Here is a 22,799-nt window from a genome sequence, read left to right on the forward strand (position 1 = left end):
GGGGCTTTAAAACCTCTTTATCTCGTTTATCTGTTTTGAAGAAAATAGACCTTTTACTCTCTAAAATGATTCTTCCTTTTAAGGTATCCACAACTAGGGGCCGGTTTTGGAAATCTGGGTCTGCTTTCTGACTTGCCTATGCCACCATGGGCCAAATCCTATTTTACCTTTATCAGCACTTATGTAGCCAGGTACAGGTAATTTGGGGTGTACACGCACTTTTAGATTCCCTTTCCATCTGTGGTGGAACAGGATCATGCAGGCAGGCTTGCACCTGCCAGAAATCAAAGGCTGGAGGAGGAAAGGACCTTTCAACTTTGCCCTGCAGCCTAATGGTCAAGGCACTTGTCCAGGATGTTAAAGAACCAGGTTGAAAGCCCCCTTCACCCAGAAGGGGCTCAAACCTGTAGCTCCTCCTTCCCAGCAAAGTGCCCTATTCACCAGGCCATGGGCAAGGCATGGTCCAGGGCTCCCGCAAGCCCTCCTAGCAAAGCTGAACCCCGGGCAGACAGGTGAGACCAAAGACAGGTGGGATGCTCAGCAAGAAGGATGCTGCTTTGGAGGAGAGCGGGGCCTGGGTCTCATGCTCCCCAGGGGAGGTCTCCTAGTGCTCTTCAAACAGTTTGTCCAGCGAATGCCGAATGCAAGGTGCAGGAAAGCCCCTGGGCTGGGGCTCTCCCCTGGGGCAACATCTCACACTTGCTCCTGGCCCCACATATCCTCCTTTCTGGCTGCTCACAGGACCAGCTTCAGCCGGAGAGCTGGAGTATGCTCTGGACAATGTGCAGCCTGGGGTGGCGGTGGGGGGAAAACCAATCTTTTCAGCCCTGCACCCCCACTTAATGCCCCTGCCCCAATCCCCTTCTCTGATCTGCTGCTTTGCTTCTGGCCCTGTGCTCCCTCCCTGCTCTGCTTTCTGCTCCCCGTCCTATTGCCACACTGTGCTGCTTGTCCCCTCCCTGATCTGTGGGCTGCACACAGAAGCTGCCTTTGCCACTTGTGCCATAGGTTGCTCCCCACCCCCGGCCTCGCTCACAGCCTGGTAGGAAATGGGAGAGGTGATTCAAGCCCGCTTTGGGTGAATGGGGCTGGATCCCAGGTGCCCAGCTCCCTGGGCATGTGCCCTGACCCCAAGGCTAGAGGGTGAGAAGTGGGGCCCTCCCCAGGTTTTCTGAGACTAAATTTGTGGATTTACAGCTACCAGGTGCGTGGCTGGATCATCCTGTTGCACCCCGGAGCCCTGTGCTCCACTCTGCCCACGTGAGCGACCACAGCCACGCAGCTGCAAATACAATCGGAGACCTGCAAACAGGTCTCTTTGGAGCATAAAGGTGCAATAGGGTTAGCTGTGCAGGAATTAGCAGCGGTGTCCTAAGGCAGGCAGATGGGGCAGGTGGATAGGGCAGTGCTCCCCTCCTGCCCCTGGCAGCTACTGATTCAACACCCCTCACCCACTCACACACGCCGAGACTGCAAGTCAGCGGTGCCAGCACCCCGCATAGTGGCATGGGATCCCCAAGCTACTTACAAAGACAGAGTCCATAACATGATGAGGCTGGGCAGAGAAATCACCAAAGATCACAGCCCGCAATGCATGTCATAGATTTATTGAGCAGGCAGTCATGCATCTGTCTGTAGGTTCGGGAACGGGCAACAACAACAAGCCAGCACACAATCAATACAATAAAAACCCTCTCACCATTCACACTTAATCTGTGCTATCATCTTCCATTAGCAAGCCGAAGCCAAACGGATCCCACGCTTATCTCCCCTGCATTTTACACTGTAGCCAAAGGCGGAAAAACACTAGAGAAGAGAAGGCTGGAAACTGAGCCGCAAAACCCTCCATTACTATAGGATTTTCCAGACAATTGCAGAATATAGACATTGCTCCACCAGGAAAAAGATATCTTCACGGATGAGGAATGGCATCTGTTGGTTTGCTCTGGATCTCCTTGCTGCTGGCTGACACACTGCACATAAACCAGTGAGAAGCTCCAGTGAACTCCAGAGTTTAACCAGCGACTAGGGAGATGACAACTATCTTCTCAGGACAGAAGACAGGAAAGCAAACCCACGGGTCCATGGGTCCATGCCTTCCCTGGGGAATTTCGAGTGAACTTTGCCCAATGGTGCAACTTGAACAGTCTTTCAAACCCGGGAGCCTCTGCAGAGAGTTGGCTGTAAATGAAAGGACTGAGAAACAGTTGGACGATCTGCAGACAAGTCGTACAAAACGGCAGTCTGGGACAATGAAGGGCCATTCAGGCTGCTTTCTCAGAGCATAACACTGGGATTGGATGGGCTTCCGGCTGAAAAGTCTTCAGTCTTATTTTATATCCCCAGCAGACACGCAGCCCTTGTCTGTTGGATGTCACCAAAGAAAGCAGAATATGTTCACAGGCAAAGCAGAGAGATCACCGTCCTTTTGACTTTTACAGTAATGCTAAGGTAATCATCAGCAGCACTAGTCAACCCAGCCTAGCTAACCCATCCACAAATGTGATCAGCTTCTCCCTTCTGACTTCTTGAGGCACCTCAGTCCAGGACAGTGCTTAAGCATGCCTTTAAGTCCCAATCGCTTCTGCTGAAAGTTAAGCATTTGCTTTGGTGTATTCCTGAATCAGGACATTAGACATCTGGGCTGAAGCCTTCCATATGTCAGGAAAGAGGATATTAGATAGCACTTAAAGCCAATTTTATGAGAGGTTTCAGCAGGTCTGGTACATTAGTATTATCATTATTGTTATGACGACGCTCGTTACATTATATAATGACGGAGAGGTCCCACTGAACACCGGGGCTCAACATGCACACAGCCTGTGCCAGGAGATGTTCGTGTTCTCGATGGACCAGGCAGACACGGGGTGGGAGAAAGGAAGCAGAGCAACCCCAGTGTACAGGCATGGAGCTGAGGCAGATGGGGGCCAAAGAGGGGCTCGGGCACTAGGAAGGTGCATGCATTATACAGCAGACAGTCATCAGTTTAAAAAATACAGAAGCCAGCCTGGCAGCAGGGACTGGAAGCTTGTTTCTCCCCACTTCCCAGAGGACAGCTCTCACTACTGGGCTACAGAGGTGGGCTTCCAGATGCCCCCTTCCTCCTGGCTGGCTTCAGCAGCATCCTCTCTCAGCCCAGCTCCCCCAAGAGTCTGCTCTCCCCATTGAAATGACAGGAGCGTTGGTGCCGGGAGTGGCTGTGCGCCTACCATACCCAGAGGCGTGTTGGTCTAAGGATACAGGCAGACAAAGTTATTTGGGTAAATCCGATATCTTTTATTAGACCAAATCAAATAGCTGGAAAAATTCGTCTTTGCAGGCTTTCGGGTACAAACACCCTTCGTCACAGCTGCTGAGATCTGAGGTGCGGGAACGCTCAGTGTCTCGGGTCCGAGGCTCTTTTTGGGCTCTGACCCCAGCTCTCTGATGCCTTGAACCACAAGCCCCTTCTTGCTCTTGTCAGCATCCTCAGAAGCACGTCAAAGAAAGGTTAACACCAAATCAACAGCAAACCAAAGAGAACCAGATGCCATAGATTCCTTGCTTGCTGCAGTACGCACGTCTTGCACACGTGCACGCCTATGTACAACAGCCAGGAGCCAGCTTCACCCGCGCTGCCCAAATGCTTTGTGCTCGCAAAGTCTGCACGTGTTGATACAAAGCAGTTGGGCAGTGCAGGTGAAGCTGGCGGCTCATATAATCATAGAAAATGAGGGTTGGAAGGGACCCCAGTTGGGGCTGGTCCTGCTCTGAGCAGGAGGTTGGATCAGACGATCTCCCGTGGTCTCTTCCACCCCTCATTTTCTATGAACAGCCAGGAGCCAGCTCCACCTGTGCTGCCCAACTGCTTTGTACCGACATGTGCGGGCTTTGTGATAACGTAGCAGCACAAAGAAGTGGCAGGGCGCTGGGGAATATATCCCTTATCCCTATCTCCAGTTCCCCAAATCAACACGGAGACAGGACATTTGAATGTCAAGGCCCACGTCTTTTGTTTCAATGGAGCGACACCCGCCTAAAATCAGAGTAAGTCCAGGGGGAACCGGTTATGTCATTTCCAGTGAATGGTGTGCTAGTACAACCCATGCTATGGGGCCGCTTCTGCCTATGCCTTCCTCAGGGGCATTGGGTGCTGGCTGCAGCCCAGGACGTGGGTTGGGACTGGGCTGTGCCAATGCTCCTGCTGGGACTTAGAGTTGGAGGCACCTGGCTAGAGGGTCTTGCTCCTCTGCTCAGGGTCAGACTGAAGACACAAGTGGGGTCAGGGAGGACTTTTACCTGTTGGTCAGACCAGTACACACTGTGGGAGAGAAGGGGGGCATTGCCTTCCTCCGTAGCAGGGGGCCTGGAGTCTCTTGAGCAAATATTAACACACTTGTATAGAAGCAGGACGTTGGCTGCCGTGGTCCCCTTGCTTGACCTGTGGCAGGTTCAGGTGCGATGCCTTGTGTTGTGTCAGGGCTGATGATACTTTTAGGAAGAGTTTAAATGATGGATTTGTCTGGGATGGTTTGGATAGGGCTAATCCTGCTGCAGGCAAGGGTTGGCTAGATGTGACCTCTGCAGCTCCCTTCCAGCTCCATTTCTCTATGATTTCTATGACACACCTGCTCTCTGGTGCAAGGACTGCTGGCAGCAAAGCACCCACATCAGCAGTAATTGGTAGGCTGAGCCCAGACAGGCTGGCGCTGGTTGTCTGGTGTGGGGTGGGGATGGACAAGATGCTGGATGCATGCGAGCACTGTGCAAAGGTCAAGAGGCAAAGGAGTGGGGAGCGGAGACTGCTAGAGTAGGGGGAACGCATCTGCCAGGGTAGTAAATGTTGCCAGGACTGTGGAAAGACAGGCAGGATGGTCACCAGCCATCTGCTCAGGCTCACAGCGCTCTGACCATGAAGGGCTGATGTTTTGCTGGTCCCAGCATAACAAGGGAAGAGACCTACGGACCTCCTCCCAGCTTGTGCTACAGCTCCAGGAGGGGGAATCACAGAAACGCATGTGGTGTTCGCTTCATCTCGGGTCTGATCTGAATTCTGATGAATCCCCTTTGAACCACAACAAATGATCTTGCTGCCTCACAAGGGGAGGGGAGGGAACAGCGGGATTTCATCGGACAAGAGTCCAGGATCCGAGCTTAGGATGGAAAGCAGCAGGAGCTACAAACCAGGAGTACAGGCTCAAAGGAGGGATGCCACAAATGCATGAGTCAGTCTCTCCTTGGCAGAATAACCTCAACCTTTCCTTAATTTGCAGATTTGAAATGACTTGGCCACAGGAAACGCTGGCAAGGAACAACCGGCTGAACCCCCCCGAGCCAGCCCAGCAAAAATCAGGGGACCGAACACAAGGTTCAAGACACAGCCACAGATCTGTGGTGGGGGTAACCACCTACAGAAACAAACCCCAGCTGAGGATCTGGTGAGGTCTGGTTGAATTAGGCTCCACAACCTGCTTCCTCTGTCTCTACCATGTAAGTGAGAGCATCAGCTTAGACCACTGATTCTCAACCAGGAGGCCACGGCACCCCAGGGCACCTGGAGATCATTTCAAGGATGCTGAACAACGTTGCACTGTTCAGTGTGCAAACCTGAGTCACCCAATAAACCTAGAGATTTCAAATAGGAGTCCCTCTTAGTGTTAAATGCACTACATGTTGCCCTCCCGTGGGCTTTCTGAGCTCTCTGCAACAGAAGAATTGCAGTATTTTTCTGTCATCAAAAATCAAGAGAAAACTGGGAGCTGGCATTTTCCGAGGGGAGGTATGGATCTCCTGAGGGGTGCCTCAAGTCTATCAAGGGTGCATTGAGCCTAAAAAAGGCTGAGAACCGAGGGCTTAGACAGTGTTTCAGAATCACACCGGGCAAGCAAAACTGCAGACCGGATCTTCCACGCTGGGAAATCAATGCTGCTTTGTCTGTGTCAACAGAGCCATGCCAAGTTACGTGGGCCGAGGCGCTGACCCCTGCTCTCTGCACCGTGGCAGATGCTGTGCCAGCACCACTAGCCTGCAGGCACGAAAGGTTTGCACCGCATTCACGTTCAATTCCAACCCCCTTTTCTAAAAAAATAGTTAGATAATAAGAGACCAGCAACATGAAAGGCATAATTAACACTGATCACAAATGCTTTAACTATAAGATTCCTCCCTTGAGCTCTGTTCACTCAATGCCTTATTAAGGAACGGCATTAATCTATTCACATTTCTGCATTCTTGCAACCCAGATGATTTCATGGCTGATCAGGTGCAAGGAAACACGTATCTTTAAAACGAGCTGCTACCACGTTTGCCAGGTTTTTCTGTAGTGGAGGTTTTCTGCTGAAAGCCTTGATGATATCATTTGTTACTAAGACCAATGGCTGGCTTGAGAGCATGCCCGCACCACACTGCTGTTACTCTGTCTGATGTTTTGAATCATGGAGACTCAGGCTGGAAGGGACCTCCAGAGGTCATCTAACCCGACCCACTGCCAGAGGCAGAATCAGCGCTATCCTAACCATCCTATACAAATCTACTGTCTAACCTCCTAGCAAAACTAAGAGATTTGCCCTTTTTTTAAAGCCATCACTATATGCTAAAGGAGTCAGAACTCATGGTAGAGGTGATATCTTTTATTAGACCAACTAGATTTTTGCAAAAAAAAGGCTTTATTTGCAAGCTTTCGGGCACAAACACCCTTCTTCAGGCATAGGAGAAAAGATTGTACAAGTTCTCCTAGGTATACCTGAAGAAGGGTGCTTGTGTATGAAAGCTGGCAAAGAAAAAACAGTTTTTTTGGTTGTAAAAATCTAGTTGGTCTAATGAAAGATATCACCTCTACCACGAGTTTTGATTCCTTTTGTCTCTAAACCAATACGGCTACAACCTGGGTACCATTACTATATGCTGTGTCTCTTTATCCTGAGGTCGGACAATTCAGTGCTGATTAGAAATCCATGCTGAAGTAGACAACCGTAGGTGTGTCCATTGAGATCAGTTGAATAGGTCCTTTGATGCAATCAGCCCAGGGCTGGTCTCACTTATATCAGCACAAGGACTAACCCCATGAGCCCCACTGGAGCCTGTGTGAGCGTCAGTGAGAACCAGGCTCATTGCATCCAAACATATTTTCTGCTCTCAGGAAGTTCAGCATCTTTCCCTCGCGATGGCTACAGCGTTGGAGCGCTTTTGACTTGTCTACATTATCGGCATTGCGTTTGTCAAGGATTAATTATGTTAATGCAGTTGTATTAACTATTTGCTCAATTTGCACAGGGACCGCTCTGGGAGAGAGGGAGGGTACTCGAAAGAGAAAGGGGACTGGACTGTTTGCAAAGTAATTTAACAAGCGGGATAGTGCAAGCAAAGGGGAAATTCCTGTAGGCACTGCCACAACTAGGAATAAAACAGAATAAAAAACATTGCTTGGCGATCTATAGCAAGAATGTCCCAATTCGAGTGCGCTGGTGATGCAAGGGGCCGGACCCGATGATCTCGCAAGGTCCCTTCCAGCCCTAATGTCTATGAAATCCATAATGGCAGGGATCTGAGCCCCCTTGAAATGACTCTTTGAGAAAAAAGGCATGCTTGGAAATGGCACGTGTTTCAAAAGAATTTGGTAGCTAAATGGGAACCTATTTGCTTTAGAAAAAAAAAAACACAACCAAAACCATGCAAACACTATTGCTTTATGTCAAATGATGTAGTAAGTGCCTTCACTCTCACATAAAGGACACTACAATACCCCTCGCTGCTTGGTGCTGTATGTCCAGAAAGTGTGTGCTCTGTAAAAAGGTTCACAGTCTCTGCAGACCAGCCCTCTTTCTTCCTTTAAACCACCTTCTTATCTGGCTGGAAGATTAACCCCAGGCAGCTATTGTCATGGAGATAGATATGCGGTAGGATTTTTCAGGGAAGCCCGCTGCAGATTTTTAAGCATGCGAAGGGCAGGAGTTTGAGAGAGCGGGAGGAAGCAAATCAATAAACAAGACACGCTATTTAAAAGTATAAATACCGCCACTAGCCCTGGGGGATTACTTTCTATGGAGGAGCAAGAAGAAACAGCCCGGGAGAGGAGAAGCATCATGTCGCGGAGAACGTATTCCTGGCTGAACTCCACCGCACGCGCTTTGTTCATGCAGCTCACGGCTAAACAACAACGCTTTTTCTCATGTTAGCACCATTTGCTTCACGCCATGACGCCACGCGCTAAATCACCTTCCTCTACCAGAAGCCGGCGGTGCAGATCTCTCCCCGTGATACATTGCCACCTGTTGAAACTTCCAGGATGCAGACACGGGAGCAGATTCACGGTTCGCCCAGGTTCGGATGAACCCAGTGAATCGCCACTGACTTCAGCTGAATTGCTCCTGGTTTCTATTGGTGCAAGCAGGAGCAGATTTGGGCCCACGTGACGCTCACCTACAGAACAGCTTGAACAGTGATGAGCAAGAAACCAGAGGGCAGGTCCGGAAAGGCACTTAGGAGCCTTGCAGAAGTCAATAGATGCCTAAGTGCTTTCGACAGCTTTAGGTGTCTTTAAAAATCTAGAGTCAATCCCGAGCGCCCAGCTGGTGTGACACGGCGTAGCCCCAGGGAGATCAACCGATTTGGGAATGATCCACTCAAGCCAACAGAGCTCCACTGACTTCCACCGGCTGAGGACACCGGCTTTGCAACTGCACGGCTGTGGGGGGATTTCTACGGGCCAAACCCAGTCTCCCAGAAGGGGTCATGAAACTCGATGCACAGAATTACTCCTGATGAATGGTGCATTCAAGGGTGCCTTGGACTCTGTTAAGTGCAGCAGAGGAAGAGCCAAAAACCACCTGGCACAAAGCCACCCAGAGAAAACCACGCCGGACTCCAGACTGCTGGAGCTAGCACCTTGTCTGTTGGAGCTCACCGGAAAGCAGGTGTCTGTGGATCCATCCCCATTTATACCAGTCAGGAGCTGGCTCTGCAAACCAGAAAGACCAAGTAAAGGACCTAAAATGCAGTTTGCCATCAGGACGGAGACCTGGGAGGCAGTGAGACCCTGCAGAGCAGCCCGAAGGAAGCACGCTGGAAGGCCTAGCAGCATGCGGAGGCTGGGGAAAAGTACATTGTTTTCGGCAGCGAAATCCGGTTGTCCCCGCCACTCTTGTTTCAGCAGCAAATATTTCACTTTGCAAATGCAAATACGGCTTTGTCTGCACAGAGGCTCCCTGGCTATTTCCCATGAGTATCATGTGTGAAAGAAATCCCTTTAGAGCCAGCAGCGAGACGCTCTCTGTCACAAGAAAGGGGTTTCCTACAAAAGTTTCTTTCTTCAGCAAATGACATCAGGCTGGACCAGCCAAGTCAGCTAATTAATAATGCTGTCTTCCAGGCAGGACCCTGGCTCTGCTGCCTGCTGTCCTTAAGGAAGATACCAGGAGGATCCGGGGCCATTCCTCATGCTTTCTTTTGCACAGATGTGCAAAGCAGCTGGCACAAAACTGGGCTCGCCATAACTCTGATTTCAGGATGCCGAATCAAAGAGGCTCTCAGCCATTGCCTCTGTTGAAACCACAGTCTGGATGGATGGATATCCAGACTGCACATTAGTTAACAAGCCTTGCATGATAGGTGGTTTGTGCGGCTTATTGGAGCGTAACTCGTGGCATCATCACTAGGCTCTGTGGAGCCATCACTACTGATGGCTGAGATCCATCCACAGTGTCAGGGCAGGCACTTACTGCGAGAGACACCAGAAGAGCGGGTTCGCCCATGTACCATCCAAACCCTGTTGAAACCCTATCATTTGGCGTTCCCTCTGCTAAAATCAGCAGGCCGCTTGCTGCCTGGCTGTACAGGGAGCTCCCAGTGCCATGGGCCGATCCAGGTTGTGATCTATTTAAAAACGCACAAGTGTCAAAGAGGTGCTCATGATGAAATGAGGCTCCCCGCTCCCCCTTCCTGCCCCTGTATCTCACCGGTTTCGGGAGATGATGCAGACTGTGCCTTGCTCTATTAGAGCTGAGCAGGAGGGTGAGTCTACAGGGCAGGTTGCGGGTATAGGATGGAGACCCCTTGGCCAGCCAGAGGGCACTTGCAAGTATGTGACTCTGAGGAGCTGCTGGCTGGGACTGGCAAGGTGCTTAGGTGGCCGTGATATTGTGAATGGGATTCTGTGACACGGCTGCCCATTGCAGTACAATGACCTATGTCTTATGGTCCTGTTCTCCCAGCATAACCCAGCTACCCATGTGCAATGCAGCTCTATACGGGCACCAGAAAGGAGGGGAACACACCGGGCAGCTCATTCAGATCTGGTGTGCAATAAAGCCCAAACAGCAATGCACCAGCGTAACACTTTGTGTTGTGTGTCTGCAGCTTATCTCAAGGTAGTTGTTTGCTTAGGTCAGTGATTCTCAACTAGGGTTTGCAGCACCCTGGGGTGCCACAAGAGCCTTTTAAGGGTGCATCAGGGTGCCACACAATATTAGCATTGTTGGGGGTGCAAGCACCTACACATGGTCCATAAGATAAAGCCGGAGATTGCAAATAGGAATCGATAGCGTCAAAAACATTCTGCCCTGTTGTGGTCTTTCTGAGTTCTTTTCAACAGAAGAATTGCTCTAGTATTTTTCCATAGTCATAAAACAAGTAGAAACGAAGATCCAGAGGTTTCTGAGGGGGGCCTTGAGTTAGCTGAGAACCACACGCTTAAGCAAACAGGCTATTAGCTGCTCCCCTAATGGCAAAACCCCCCACAAACCTCTCCCTCTGCCTGAAGAAGGGTGCATGTGCCTGAAAGCTTGCAAAGCACGATTTTTCCGACTATTCAGTTGAGCTAAGAAAAGATATCCCATCTACCCAAGAACCTGCCCTTAATGGCAAGGTATGGTCACAGCACGTGTTAAGTGCAGCGATCTCAGGAGAGCTGGCCATCTCTCTGCTCCAGAGGCTGGTGTAGTTTATACTGGTGTACAAATGCAGTGTAAACCCCACCAGTCCCAGCGGGTTGTGTGCCAAGGTCTATGTCTCGGTCATGCTGCTGCTGCATCTGTCTGTCCTGAACCTTTTTACAGAGCACACGCTTTCTGGACATACAGCACAAAGCAGTGGTGGGTATTTTAGTGTCCTTTATTCTGGCAGTTCCTTCTTCTCCTTGTAGCCCTAATACCAAAACTGGACTGAGGAAGGGCCTCCAGCTCCTGCACGTGCCAAGTCCAAGGGTCTTGGGATTATGCTGGGATTGCCACCTTGCCTGCATAACAGTAATGACTAACAACCACCAGTGAGGTGTCTGGATTTCAACGCCAGGGAGGAGAAGAGCCTCCTTTTCTTTTCTGCTTCCTTCCTCTACGTTTCCATGCATCCGATGCCATAGAATCACAGAAAATGAGGGCTGGAAGGGACCTCATGGGGTCACATCTAATCCAACCCCCTGCTCCAAGCAGGACCAGCCCCAGCTATATCGTCCCAGCCAAGGCTTTGTCTAGCCAGGGCTTATACACCTCCAAGGATGGAGACTCCACCACCTCTTTGGGTAACCTGTTCCAGTGCTTCACCACCCTCCTAGTGAGGAAGTTTTTCCTAATATTCAACCTCAACTTCCCTTGCTGCACCTTGAGCCCATTGCTCCTTGTTCTGTATCTGCCCCCACTGAGAACAGTCCAGCTCCATCCTCTTTGCAACCCCCTGCAGGGAGGTGAAGGCTGCTGTTCAATCCCCACCTTGGTCTTCTCTTCTGCAGACTAAATAGCCCAATTCCCTCAGCTGCTCCTCATAAGTCATGTGCCCCAGCCCCCAAACCATTTTCATTGCCATCTTCATTCCCAAACACTGCACATGACCAAATGTTTGCAAATGCTCCATCATGGAGGGATTAGGTGCCAACGTGGCCCATCAAATATCCCTATTATGTCTCCTAGCACTTACTGGTATGTTTGGCCAGGTAGCTGAATCCCTCCGCAGGTACACAACCAAACACAGCAGAGCCTCCAAGACACCTAGCAGGGACTTCACTATTGCTATTGCTTGTGCTTAGAAGACCCTCAGATATTCAAGTCATGAGCAGCTTAAAACCTGGAGACCAACAGAAATAACCAAGCTGTTGGGGTTTCAGTGCTTAATCAGGACAACTTCTAAACGTGGAGAACAAGAAAGGTTTTTAACCGGAGAAGCAAGGCTCTGAAACAACTTTCCCTTTGCCCCAGAAGCAGCCAATACCCTACCTCACTTAATGGTGGAGCTTCCTCGGTTTCTAAATGATAACACAGTTGCCCGCAGTAGCACCATAATGGACTTAAGTGACCTCAGAGATCCCTTAGCTGGACTGACCCTGTATTCATTATTCATGCAAACGTCCTCGTGAGAGATAAAGCGGCACTGGGAATATTGCAAGAAAGACAAAGTTTGGCCCCATGTGCCCTTGAATCCAAGAAGACTAAGCTCGTCTGCATAAAAGGAAAACTCCAGAGATCAGTGATGTATATATTATGAAAAGGAGGATGTTTCAGATGATCGCTCCACTTTCCTCTTGGTCCCTGTGCATACCATCTCAATAGCTCTGCTGGAAGGCAAGGCCACACAGAAAAGGTCTTATCTTGTTATCTGTGCCCATTTTCAAAATCAGCGCTCTCTGAAATATATACATTTGAATCTGCAATTCTCGGCTGTGAGAACGGCACCGTCAGCACGGTCTCACCGCATAGTGAAGAAGTGGGTCACTTGTTAAAGAGCTCTCTAGGGAGAGGTGATTGATCTCTTCCCTAAGTAAAGCACGCTGTATTTAACAGCTGTGGCATTAGGCCGTCATAACTTGATATATGAATACTGCTTTCAAGAACAACAACTCATCAAGGCGTTCTCAGCTCAGCGCGGGTTTAACCAAGGACCGAGTCCTTCTCATAGTAGAAATAAAGAGACGTTACTTGTTGCCACTGTATATTTCCACTGTCGGTTTGCAGAGCATGATCCGAACGTTGTCATGCCCTCTTGCACGCTTCAAAGGTGCATTAGAGCCAAGAGCCCACCTCGAGCACAGCACGATGACCAGACGGACGAGAATGACATTCCCTCCGTCTTTTAAATTAGCCTTTTTCAGCCAGTCCTGTTTGATTTGCAGCGTCTCGTTCTGTGACAGGTCGAAGCCCCCCTGGGTAGTGTGGGGGCACAAAGACTCAACACCTGAAAGGCATTTGAGTGCTCATCTACCCAGGCCCCTTGCAGGATGAAGCCTTTAAGCGCCAATGGCTGATGCTCTTTATTTGCAATACATACATTCCCCAAAAGCCTGACCCATGCTCTGGCTGCCCACTCCCAGATTCGAGGACTCAATCCTATTGCATTTACAAGACACGCTCTCCTGGCCTAGCTGCTACCCAGCAGGGAGTAGCAACAAGCCTGGCATCTCCAGCCTATCCATGAGCCGAACGGCAGGGTGACTCAGGAGAAAGCACAGCCGGACCGAATGTTCGGAAATCCGGCTCAGGAAGCTAAGACATGCAAGGGAAGTGATCACCTCCGGTGACACCAAAGGCCTCCAAAAGAGCATCTCCGCTCGGCTTCATTTCCGAAGAGCAGCTGAGTTAAAATCCACTCATGAAGGGGTCAGCCTAGGACTCTCTATATTCATTAAAGGGACTAAAGCCCCTCTCTTTAGTATGGGCTTAACTGCAGGCACGGGCCTTTTATAGCTAACGAGGCTTCTTCAAAGGCTTAATGTTATGCATGTACTTAATTAAAGAGCTCAGCTGGACTGAGCCCTAACAACGCCAAGAAGAGGAGGAGTTAAATTGGATAGACTCATAGCCAAACCGTGTGATGTCACTGCTCGCCTGTGATGCGATATTTGTTTGGGAGGCAGCTCCCCAGGGCCCGCATCCGCCTCCATCCCTCGACTGCAAGGCTGTACGGAGATGCGCGGCTCAGCGTAACGCAATACATAAGTACGCCCCTCCATGGGAAACGCGCTTGTTCCTGGCCCCCGCGAGAAAGCCAGGGAGGCCCCGACACCCAGGGGTGACTGGTGTCACTGGGTGGATGAGGACATGCACCAGAGTGTCGTAGTGGGGAGCCTGTTCATCGGGCTGTGGGAGGGAGACATGCACACACACACCCATGCAGAGGACACATACACGTGGAGGACACATGTATACGGTGGACACACGTGCATGCACACACAGATGACACACACACGAAGGGCAAACACACACAAAAGACAAACACATGCACACCCCCCACCCCCCCACCCATGCGGAGGACACATACACGTGGAGGACACATAAACAAATACATGGAGGACACACATGCGTGCAGACACAGAGGACATGCACACATGGAGGACAAACACAGACATGGAAGACAAACACATGCACACACACACGGAGGACACACACACACAGAGGGGATACACACACAACACACACACATACACATGGAGGACACACACACATACACAACCACCTGGAGGACACACATATGCATGCACCCATGGAGGGGACACACACACACACACACACACACACACACACACACACACAGAGGACAAACACATGCACATGGAGGACACGCACACGCGCACGCATGCAAGGAGGACACACACACACACAAGGAGGACATACACACACACTCACACAGGGGCCACACATGGACATGCATGCACACAGAGTTCACACTCACACACACACACACGCACGCACTCCCTCCCCCCACTGCATGCTCTCAGGAAGACCGCGCTCCCAGAGCCACTGGGGCATCGCCCCTGCAGGAGCAGCCCCGAGGGCCGTCAGAAGCACCCCCTTGCCCTTCTCGCTCCCCCATGCCACCCCGTGCACTGCCCACACATGTGCTCCACCACGGGGCTCTTTGCCTCCACACCTCCGCACATGACACGGCGGGACGGCAGCGTTCCTGGAAAGCGTTTCCTGAGGGGCCGGGGCAGCTCTCCCACACCGCTGCGCGGGGGCTCCCGGGGGATCCGCACCGTGTCTCTCTGCATCCCTGTCATTTCTGCCCTAGTTACCTCAGGCAGGGTCAGCCACACGCCACACAGACCCGGATTACCGGAGAGGGGACGCATGAAGCAGAGGGAGATGCTGCCCTGTGGCGGATCTGTGTGCAACCAAGCGGGCAGCCCTGGCTCTGCCTGCCCCCTCTCATGCCTCCATGCTCACCCAGGTCCCCAGGGCAGGCTCTCCCCCCATTCGTGGGGGCCCTTGGCAGGCCCATCCCTCCCTGCTGCTTTCCCGGCCCAGCCCTGGGGACGCACGCCGAGCAGGGAGGAAAGACGGACGGGGAACGCCGGTGCACCCCTTCCCCAGCACAGGCACGTGCCAACCCCTGGCAGAGGGCATGTGGGGACGTGTCCCCACGGAGCCGTCCCCCATTGCAAGGCAGGGAGAGCATCAGATGCGCAGCCAGAGCGAGGGCACGGGACCGCATCCAGTGGCAGACCCTTAGGGCGGACCCCGAAGTGCAGGATTTGGCCCTCAGGGGCCTGCCACACACCGAGCCCCCCCGCGGCCGGGCAGGGCAGGGCAGGGCAGGGCTCTCACCTTGTGCAGCTTCCACATGGCGCCCAGGGCCTTGACCTCGTGGCTGGAGTGCTTGCCCTCCTCCAGGCACTGGTAGCACACAGGCATCTTGCACTGCACGCAGTACATGCTGTGGTTCTCCAGCTCGTGATCCGTGCAGGTGGAGATCTTGCGGGGGCTCAGCCTCCTACTCACCCGGCCCTGGGCCGGCGGCACCAGGCGGTGTTTAGCGAGGGGGCCCCGGGGCGGGTGGCACCTCAGCCTGCAGGGATCGCAGTAGAAGACGTCGCACTGCTCGCACATCACCGTGGCCTCCTTGGGCGCCTTCTCGCACAGCTGGCAGCGCAGCGCGGCCGCCTTGCTCTGCTGGTAGCGGTCGATGACGCCCTCCAGCACCCGGTTCTTGGGGAAGCCACGCAGCCCCCGCTCGTCCAGGATGAGGCTGCGGTGGCACTGCGGGCAGGTGATGCAGGCGTTGCGGGGCACGGGGGCCAGCGTGGCGGCCGGGGGCAGGTGGGGCGGCGGGGGCACGGCCGGCGGGAAGACCCGCACGCCGTTGGGCGACTTCTGGCACGGCGTGGTGGGCGCGCTGGCGAAGCCGCCGTAGGAGCCGTAGCCGCTGTCCGCCTCGCTGTACAGGCTCATCTTGTCCAGGTCCAGGTAGTCGTAGTCGGAGACCCCGGAGCCCGACGCGCGGCGGCTCTGCGGGGACTCGGCCTCGGGGGTCTGCACCAGGATGTTGCGGGCACAGGCCTGGCACAGGTTGTGCGAGCAGGGCAGGATGATGGGCTCGCGGTAGAAGGAGCCGCACACCGGGCACTTCAGCTCCTCCTCCATCTCCTCCATCGGGGCACGGCTCAGCACCGCGGGCAGCGACCGGCTCCGGCTCCCGCTCCGGCTCCGGCTCCGGCACTGCGGCCAGCGCCGCTCCCAGCGCAGCGCACCGCCGCGCCGCCCCGCCCCGCCCCGCGCCCCGCCCCCCCGCTCCCATTGGCCGCCGCCCCCCGCTCTGCGCAGCGGGCGGGGCCAGGGCCAGGGGCGTGCAGCGCCGAGCACTGCGCGTCCTCCTCCTCGCCCGCCCTGGCACGGGTGTGCCCAGGTTACGTGGAAATGCCCTGTTTTGATTGCAAAGGCCTTATTTGTATTTACAGTCACCTGCCTTTGGATGGCGTGACGTCACCTTTATTGGCCTGACGTCACCGTTATTTGCATGGCGTCATCTTGATTGAAACGCCTTTATTCTTATTGGTGTGGCATCATCTTTATTGGCATGGCGTCATCTTTATCTGCATGACGTCATCTTGATTGAAATGCCTTTATTCTCATTGGCGTGACGTCATCTTTATTGGCGTGGCATCATCTTAATTGGCATGACGTCATCTAGATTGCCGTGACGTCATCTTGATTGAAACGCCTTTATTCTCATTGGCGTGAGGTCGTCTTTATTGGCATGGCGTCATCTTGTTTGGCATGGCGTCATCTTGATGGAAATGCCTTTATTCTCATTGGCATGACATCATCTTTATTGGTGTGACATCATCTTTATCTGCATGGCGTCATCTTGATTGAAATGCCTTTATTCTTATTGGCATGACGTCATCTTGATTGAAACGCCTTTATTCTAATTGGTGTGGCGTCATCTTGATTGGCGTGGCGTCATCTTGACTGAAACGCCTTTGTCCTCATTGGCGTGGCGTCATTTTTATTGGTGTGCCGTCATCTTTGTCTGCATGGCGTCATCTTGATTGAAACGCCTTTAGTCTCATTGGCGTGGTGTCGTCTTTATCGGCGTGGCGTCATCTTGTTGGGCGGGCCACTCTTTTATTTGCATGCCATCATTTTCATTCTAATGCCCTTCTTTTTACTGGCATCGTCTTTCTTGGTGTGGCGTCATCCTTATTTGCATGGCATCATTTTTATTTAATTGCCCTTATTTTTATTGCCATGGCATCATTTTCATTGGTGTGGCATCATAGTTTCATAGTTGGTAGAGTCGGAAGGGACCTGAACAGATCACATCCGACCCCCTGCCCATCTTTATTTAAACCGCCTTACTTTTATTGGTGTGGTGTCATCTATATTGGTGTGGCATCATCCTTATTTGCATGGCATCATTTTTACTTAACTTCCCTTATTTTTATTGCTGTGGCATAATTTTTATTGGCATGGCATCCTCTTTATTTAAATGGCCTTATTTTTATTGGTGTGGCATCGTTTTTATTGGTGTAACATTATCTTTATTTGCATGGCATCATCTTTATTAAACTGCTTTTATTTTAGTGGTGTGGCGTCATCTTTATTTAAACAACCTTATTTGTATTGGCATGGCATCATTCTTATTTGCATGGCGTCATTTTTATCTGCATGACATCATCTTTATTTGTATGGCCTCATCGTTATTTAAATGTGCTTATTTTTCTTGGCATGGCATCATTTTTATTTGCATGGCATCATCTTTATTTGCATGGCATCATTATTTAACTGCCCTTATTTTTACTGGCATGGCATCATCTTTATTTGCATGCCATTATTTATCTCCATGCCATTATGTTATTTGCATGCTGTTATTTTTATTTGCATGCCCCTATTTTATTTACATGTCATGATTTGTATTTACGTCCCCTTATTTTTCTTTGCATGTCATTATTTTTCTTTGCATGCCTTCATTTTTATTGGCAGGGAGTTATATGTATTATTGATGATATGCAGTTATGAAGGGCCATCATGCACAGATTGGTTGTGGAGGTGCCACCACCCCTTCCCCCGGGCCAAATGCCTGCCCTTGCCCTCCAGCCTGACCCACGGCAGGGGTGCCCCGTGCCAGCCCTGGAGCAGTCACACTCCACTGGACCAGGGGGTTATTCACAGAAGCAGAAAGCAGCAGGGCTGGAAGGGACCTTCTGAGATCAACTAGCTCAACCCTCTGCCTGAAGGAAGCCTCTGCCCCGGTGTGGCACAGGAGACCGGGCAAGATGGACTGTGGTCTATTGTCTATGGTCAACAGCCGGTCTTATGGTCTGGCCCAGTAAACTGCAGTTCTGATGTTCTCATATGTTTCACAGTAAGATGGGTCCCTTCGGTAGCACCTGGGCTCTCCTGCAAACACGTAAGCACGGGCTTAACTTTAAGCTGCATGCACAGGGTCCATTGAAGTAGAATGCAGTCACGTCAATGGGTGCAACTAAAAGTCATCACGTGCATAAGGGCTTCCAGGACCTGGGCTTAAATGTGCTTTTGCATGTGTAAGTTAGGGTGGGTAGCGCCTAGGCTGGGTTTTTTGCAGCAAATAAGGCAAGTGCAGAACTGCAGAGGGCACGGTGCCCGGGCTACACCATGCAGATGTCTCAGAGAGGTTGGAGGAGAAGAAAGCACGCGCTGCATCTAGACCAGTGGTTTGCAACCTATGGCCCGTGGACCCCTGGGGTCCTGCAGACTATGTCTAAGGGCTCCAGGAAAGATGACTGTGATCAATCAGCAGTATGTGAATCCCCACACTTACAGTTCAAAGGGGTCCACATCTCCATTTGAGATTTTGTAGGGGTCTGCAAATGAATAAAGATTGAAAACCCCTCGTCTGGAACCAATGCAACTGGGTGTGCAGTGAAGGGAAGTTTTCTGTTAGCAAGGCACAGCCATGATTTTTCTGTGCATAAAACAGGCCTGTTAGAAAGGCGGGGGGGATCTGCAATACGACTCTACTGAGCCGGGCAGAGATTTCAAGTTCTCATCCGACGTCGCTCAGCACAGGGCAGCTCCTGCCCACTGCGGTGTGGGTGCATGAATAGCACTGAAACAGGATCAGGGCCAGGCAGCTTGGCACTGGCCAGCCCCGTTCATTTAGTCCTGCATGCTGCACCTGTGCTGGGTGTTGGACTTAAGTGGGATAAAGCCCTGCAGCTGGAAGAGGGTAGACAGGCTGAGTGTTTGGAGGGGTTTTCCACCTCTCTCAGAGGCATGAGTGTTGGCTGCAGCCCAGGCTGGGGGTTGTGACTGGGCAGTGCCAATTCTCCTTCCAGGATGTCAACTTGGAGGTCCCTGGCTTGAACACCTTGCCCTTCTGTTCAGGGTCAGATTGATGCCATATTTGGGGTCAGGAAGGACTTTTGCCCCCTGATTAGATTATATGGGCTGTGGGGTTTTGCCTTCCTCTTAGCATGTATTAGCAACTTTTACAGCAAGGGGACATTGGCCACCACGGTCCTCTGCTTTACCTGGGGCAGGTTCGGGTGCTGTGCTTTGCGGCTGTGTGACAGGGTCACCTATGTAGTTTTAGTAATAGGCTGGACAAGGATTTCCATGGGCTGCTTTGCATTGGGACGACCCTGTCTCTGAACTAGGTGATGGCTGGCACTGCTGGAGGTGCCTTTGAGGCCTGCCTGCCCATGGTAGGGTCCCTAGAGCTCCTCCCTGGAGCTCAGGGGAGCGGATGAGCCAAGGCTCCCAGTCACCCTACAGTGGAGGGGCGAAAGGTAAAGCAAGTGAAAGAGGACCTGTGGCTGCCTTGGCATAGTTAAGGGTGGGAGGAAGGGGTTGGGGTTGGAAGCTGTAGTGACCACTGGGTGTTTGGTGGCACAGAAGGGGACACTGAGGCTGGCTCGCTACATCTCCCCGACCTGAGGGGGTGCAGACTGACTGCAGGCAGCACTGTGAGCCAGGCCTCATTTCTCTCCTTGCGCACATACAGGAGGGAGGAGGTGGGACCCATTGGCTCCAAGGAGCGTGGGAAAGCAGGGGGTGGCCATGGCGGGCATCTTAGCACAGACAGGCTCCGACTGCTGCGTGGTTCACGGAAGTGATGCTGCTGCCCATCACGCCCGCATCTCCCACTGGCTTCCTCTGCTCTCCCCCCGTAGTTTCTTGCTGCATACAGACGGGTTTGCACTGGGACAGGCTTTCCTTGCTGGAGCTCTTACACCCATCCAGCCTCCCCAGCTTTGGTCTTTGCACTTAGCCCTTCAGGTAAGGCCGCACTCCCCTGGCATCATTTATTTTTACCCTCCCCACCCACAGATTCGGACTCTTTTTAAGGCATGTCAAGAGCTGCAGACTGTTCACAGGGACGATCTGCAAGGGTAGAGGTGTGGCGTGCTCCCTGCTCGGGGCATGCAGCATGGATCTATTGGGAAGTACCCAGAGGGAGCGAGCTCTGCCCTTCAGACGCCCCCTTTTTGATCTGGGGATAAGGGCTGGGGTGCTACAGTCACATACAGAGGCAGTGCTGGGCTCCCCAGAGGCTGGGCAACTTCTCTCCTTTACTCCTCATTTCCAATACTGGTGCTGAGGCCACCTGAATATGGCTCGGGGAGGCGGGGGGTACTTTTCTTTAGCTCCTGTGTTGGAAGTATCATGTATGGACTAAAAAGAGCCCAGCCTGAATCGTCTCCAGGAGCACGTGCGCAGTCTATCACTACATGCACGAATGCCTCCTTATTGGCGACGTGGGCTCCAAAACAAGACACGACAGAAGCTTACGGCTGCCGAGGAAAGCTCTCTCCGGGCTGTTTCGGATGACATGGTAGCTGCGTTCTTTATATCTGATGAAGCCGTGTGGGTTTTTTCCCTAAGATATTATTGCACAACACACCTCCAGACACACAGGGCACGAGCATCCACTATACATCGCTTTGTGCTGGATTGATTGCCTATGTGAAGAAAGCCATCAAGGCTGGAGTAGATGCTAATTGTTTGCTTTGGATCATGCAGAACAGAAGAGGAACTTCATTTAGGAAGGGTCTTGCAGTCTTTGCCCAGCATGACTTGAAACGCATGCTGAGAGAGGCACTATCACGTCTCCTTCAGAAACGGGAGATGTGCTGAGAACTAGGCACTCACAAAAAAGGGTTTCCCTCTTTCGGAGTAGGGCTGAGGGCTGGAAGGGACCTCAGGAGGTCACATCTAGTCCAAACCCCTGCTCCAAGCAGGACCAGCCCCAACTAGATCATCCCAGCCAAGGCTTTGTCTAGCCGGGTCTTAAACACCTCCACAACCTCTCTGGGTCACCTGTTCCAGTGCTTTATTACCCTCCTGGTGAGAAAATACTTCCTAATATCCAACCTCAACTCCCCTTGCTGCAACTTGCGCCCATTGCTCCTTGCTCGGTCATCTGCCCCCACTGAGAACAGCCCAGCTCCATCCTCTTTGCAGCCCCCCTGCAGGGAATTGCAGGCTGCTATTCAATCCCCACTCAGTCTTTCCTTCTCCAGACTAAATAAGCCCAGTTCCCTCAGCCTTTCCTCACAAGTCATGTCCCCCAGCCCCCCAACCATTTTCATTGCCCTTCACTGGACTTTTTCCAATGTGTCTACATCCTTTCTGCAGTGAGGGGCCCAAAACTGGACACAGGACTCCAGATGTGGCCTCACCCACTCTTTTCTAGGTCCTATACAAAAACAATGCTGTGCGTGCATGATGTTTATGGACCTCCACCTGTGCAGCTTTAAAATATCCCATTTTCTTCCCTTGCATGAAGTAGCAGTTCTTGCTGGAAAAGAGCAGGTATGAAAATATATACTGGCCAGTGAGCCTGTGGGCAAATGGCATCAGAGCACCTGGCACTCGTGAATGTGGTACAAAGTGTAGTAGCCAGTGCTTAGCAGCCAGGTCACTATTACAGCTTACTAATGGCCTTGCCTAGTGGTTAGCAGCACCTCTGGATGTAGAGGATGCCTGTGCAGGGGGGAGAAGAATTGCTGCAAGAGCCAAACTGGGTCAAATCAGCCTGGGAGCACGTGGAGCACCTGAAAAGCTTCTGCAAAAACGCTGGCACTGAAATTAAAAGGGGTCTGGAGCTGAGTGTGTTGTGATCTGGCAAATGCCAAGTGTGCATGTAACCAGACATTGCATGTAAGAGAGGGGTGGATCCAGGATTGGGCAAAGTCAGGTGCAGGAGCAGCTGCCCACACTGCAGGGGTGGCTGCACCCCATTCCCAGCCTCCTTCCCTGCAAGCCACTGGTGGGGGAAAACCGCACTCCAGGAGCCTCTGGGACTCTTTAAAGACCCCAAAGCAGGTAAGCATCCCTGTTTTCCCATCCATGATCAGGCACATCCCCTTCCGTCTCCTTCTGTCCCCTCCATCTCCCATCGCCACTGCTTTTCCCACTGTCCAGGGGGTGGGGGGAGCTTTGGAGCTGCTCCTGCCTCCTTGAACTGGGCTGTGTAAGGCTGGGCTTAGCCAGATACAGCAGCAGCAATGGGGAGAGAGCGGGGTCCCCCACACTGCCCTTCCTCCCAGGGGCAGGCATGGGAAGCTGCTGCTGTGGCTGCCCTGGGCAAGTCTGGCCCCCTCGCAGCCCAGCCAGAGCAGGCAGGAGCAGCTC

At 52.2% G+C, this 22,799-nt stretch overlaps 1 protein-coding gene across 9 annotated transcripts in view; it reads right to left on the bottom strand.

Annotated features, from left to right (window-relative positions):
* The window catches only part of TRIM9 (tripartite motif containing 9), a 148,911-nt gene extending 132,533 nt beyond the window's left edge, over nucleotides 1-16,378 (bottom strand). For all 9 annotated transcript variants that reach the window (XM_059723394.1, XM_059723393.1, XM_019494112.2 and 6 more), the window contains exon 1: nucleotides 15,504-16,378. In XM_059723394.1, coding sequence (XP_059579377.1) covers nucleotides 15,504-16,328 — 825 coding nt within the window. In that variant the 5' untranslated portion in view covers nucleotides 16,329-16,378. The remainder of the gene's footprint in view (nucleotides 1-15,503) is intronic.
* Between the last annotated feature and the right edge of the window lie 6,421 nt (nucleotides 16,379-22,799).

This window comes from Alligator mississippiensis, chromosome 2 (assembly GCF_030867095.1).
Source record: "Alligator mississippiensis isolate rAllMis1 chromosome 2, rAllMis1, whole genome shotgun sequence".
Taxonomy (NCBI): domain Eukaryota; kingdom Metazoa; phylum Chordata; order Crocodylia; family Alligatoridae; genus Alligator; species Alligator mississippiensis.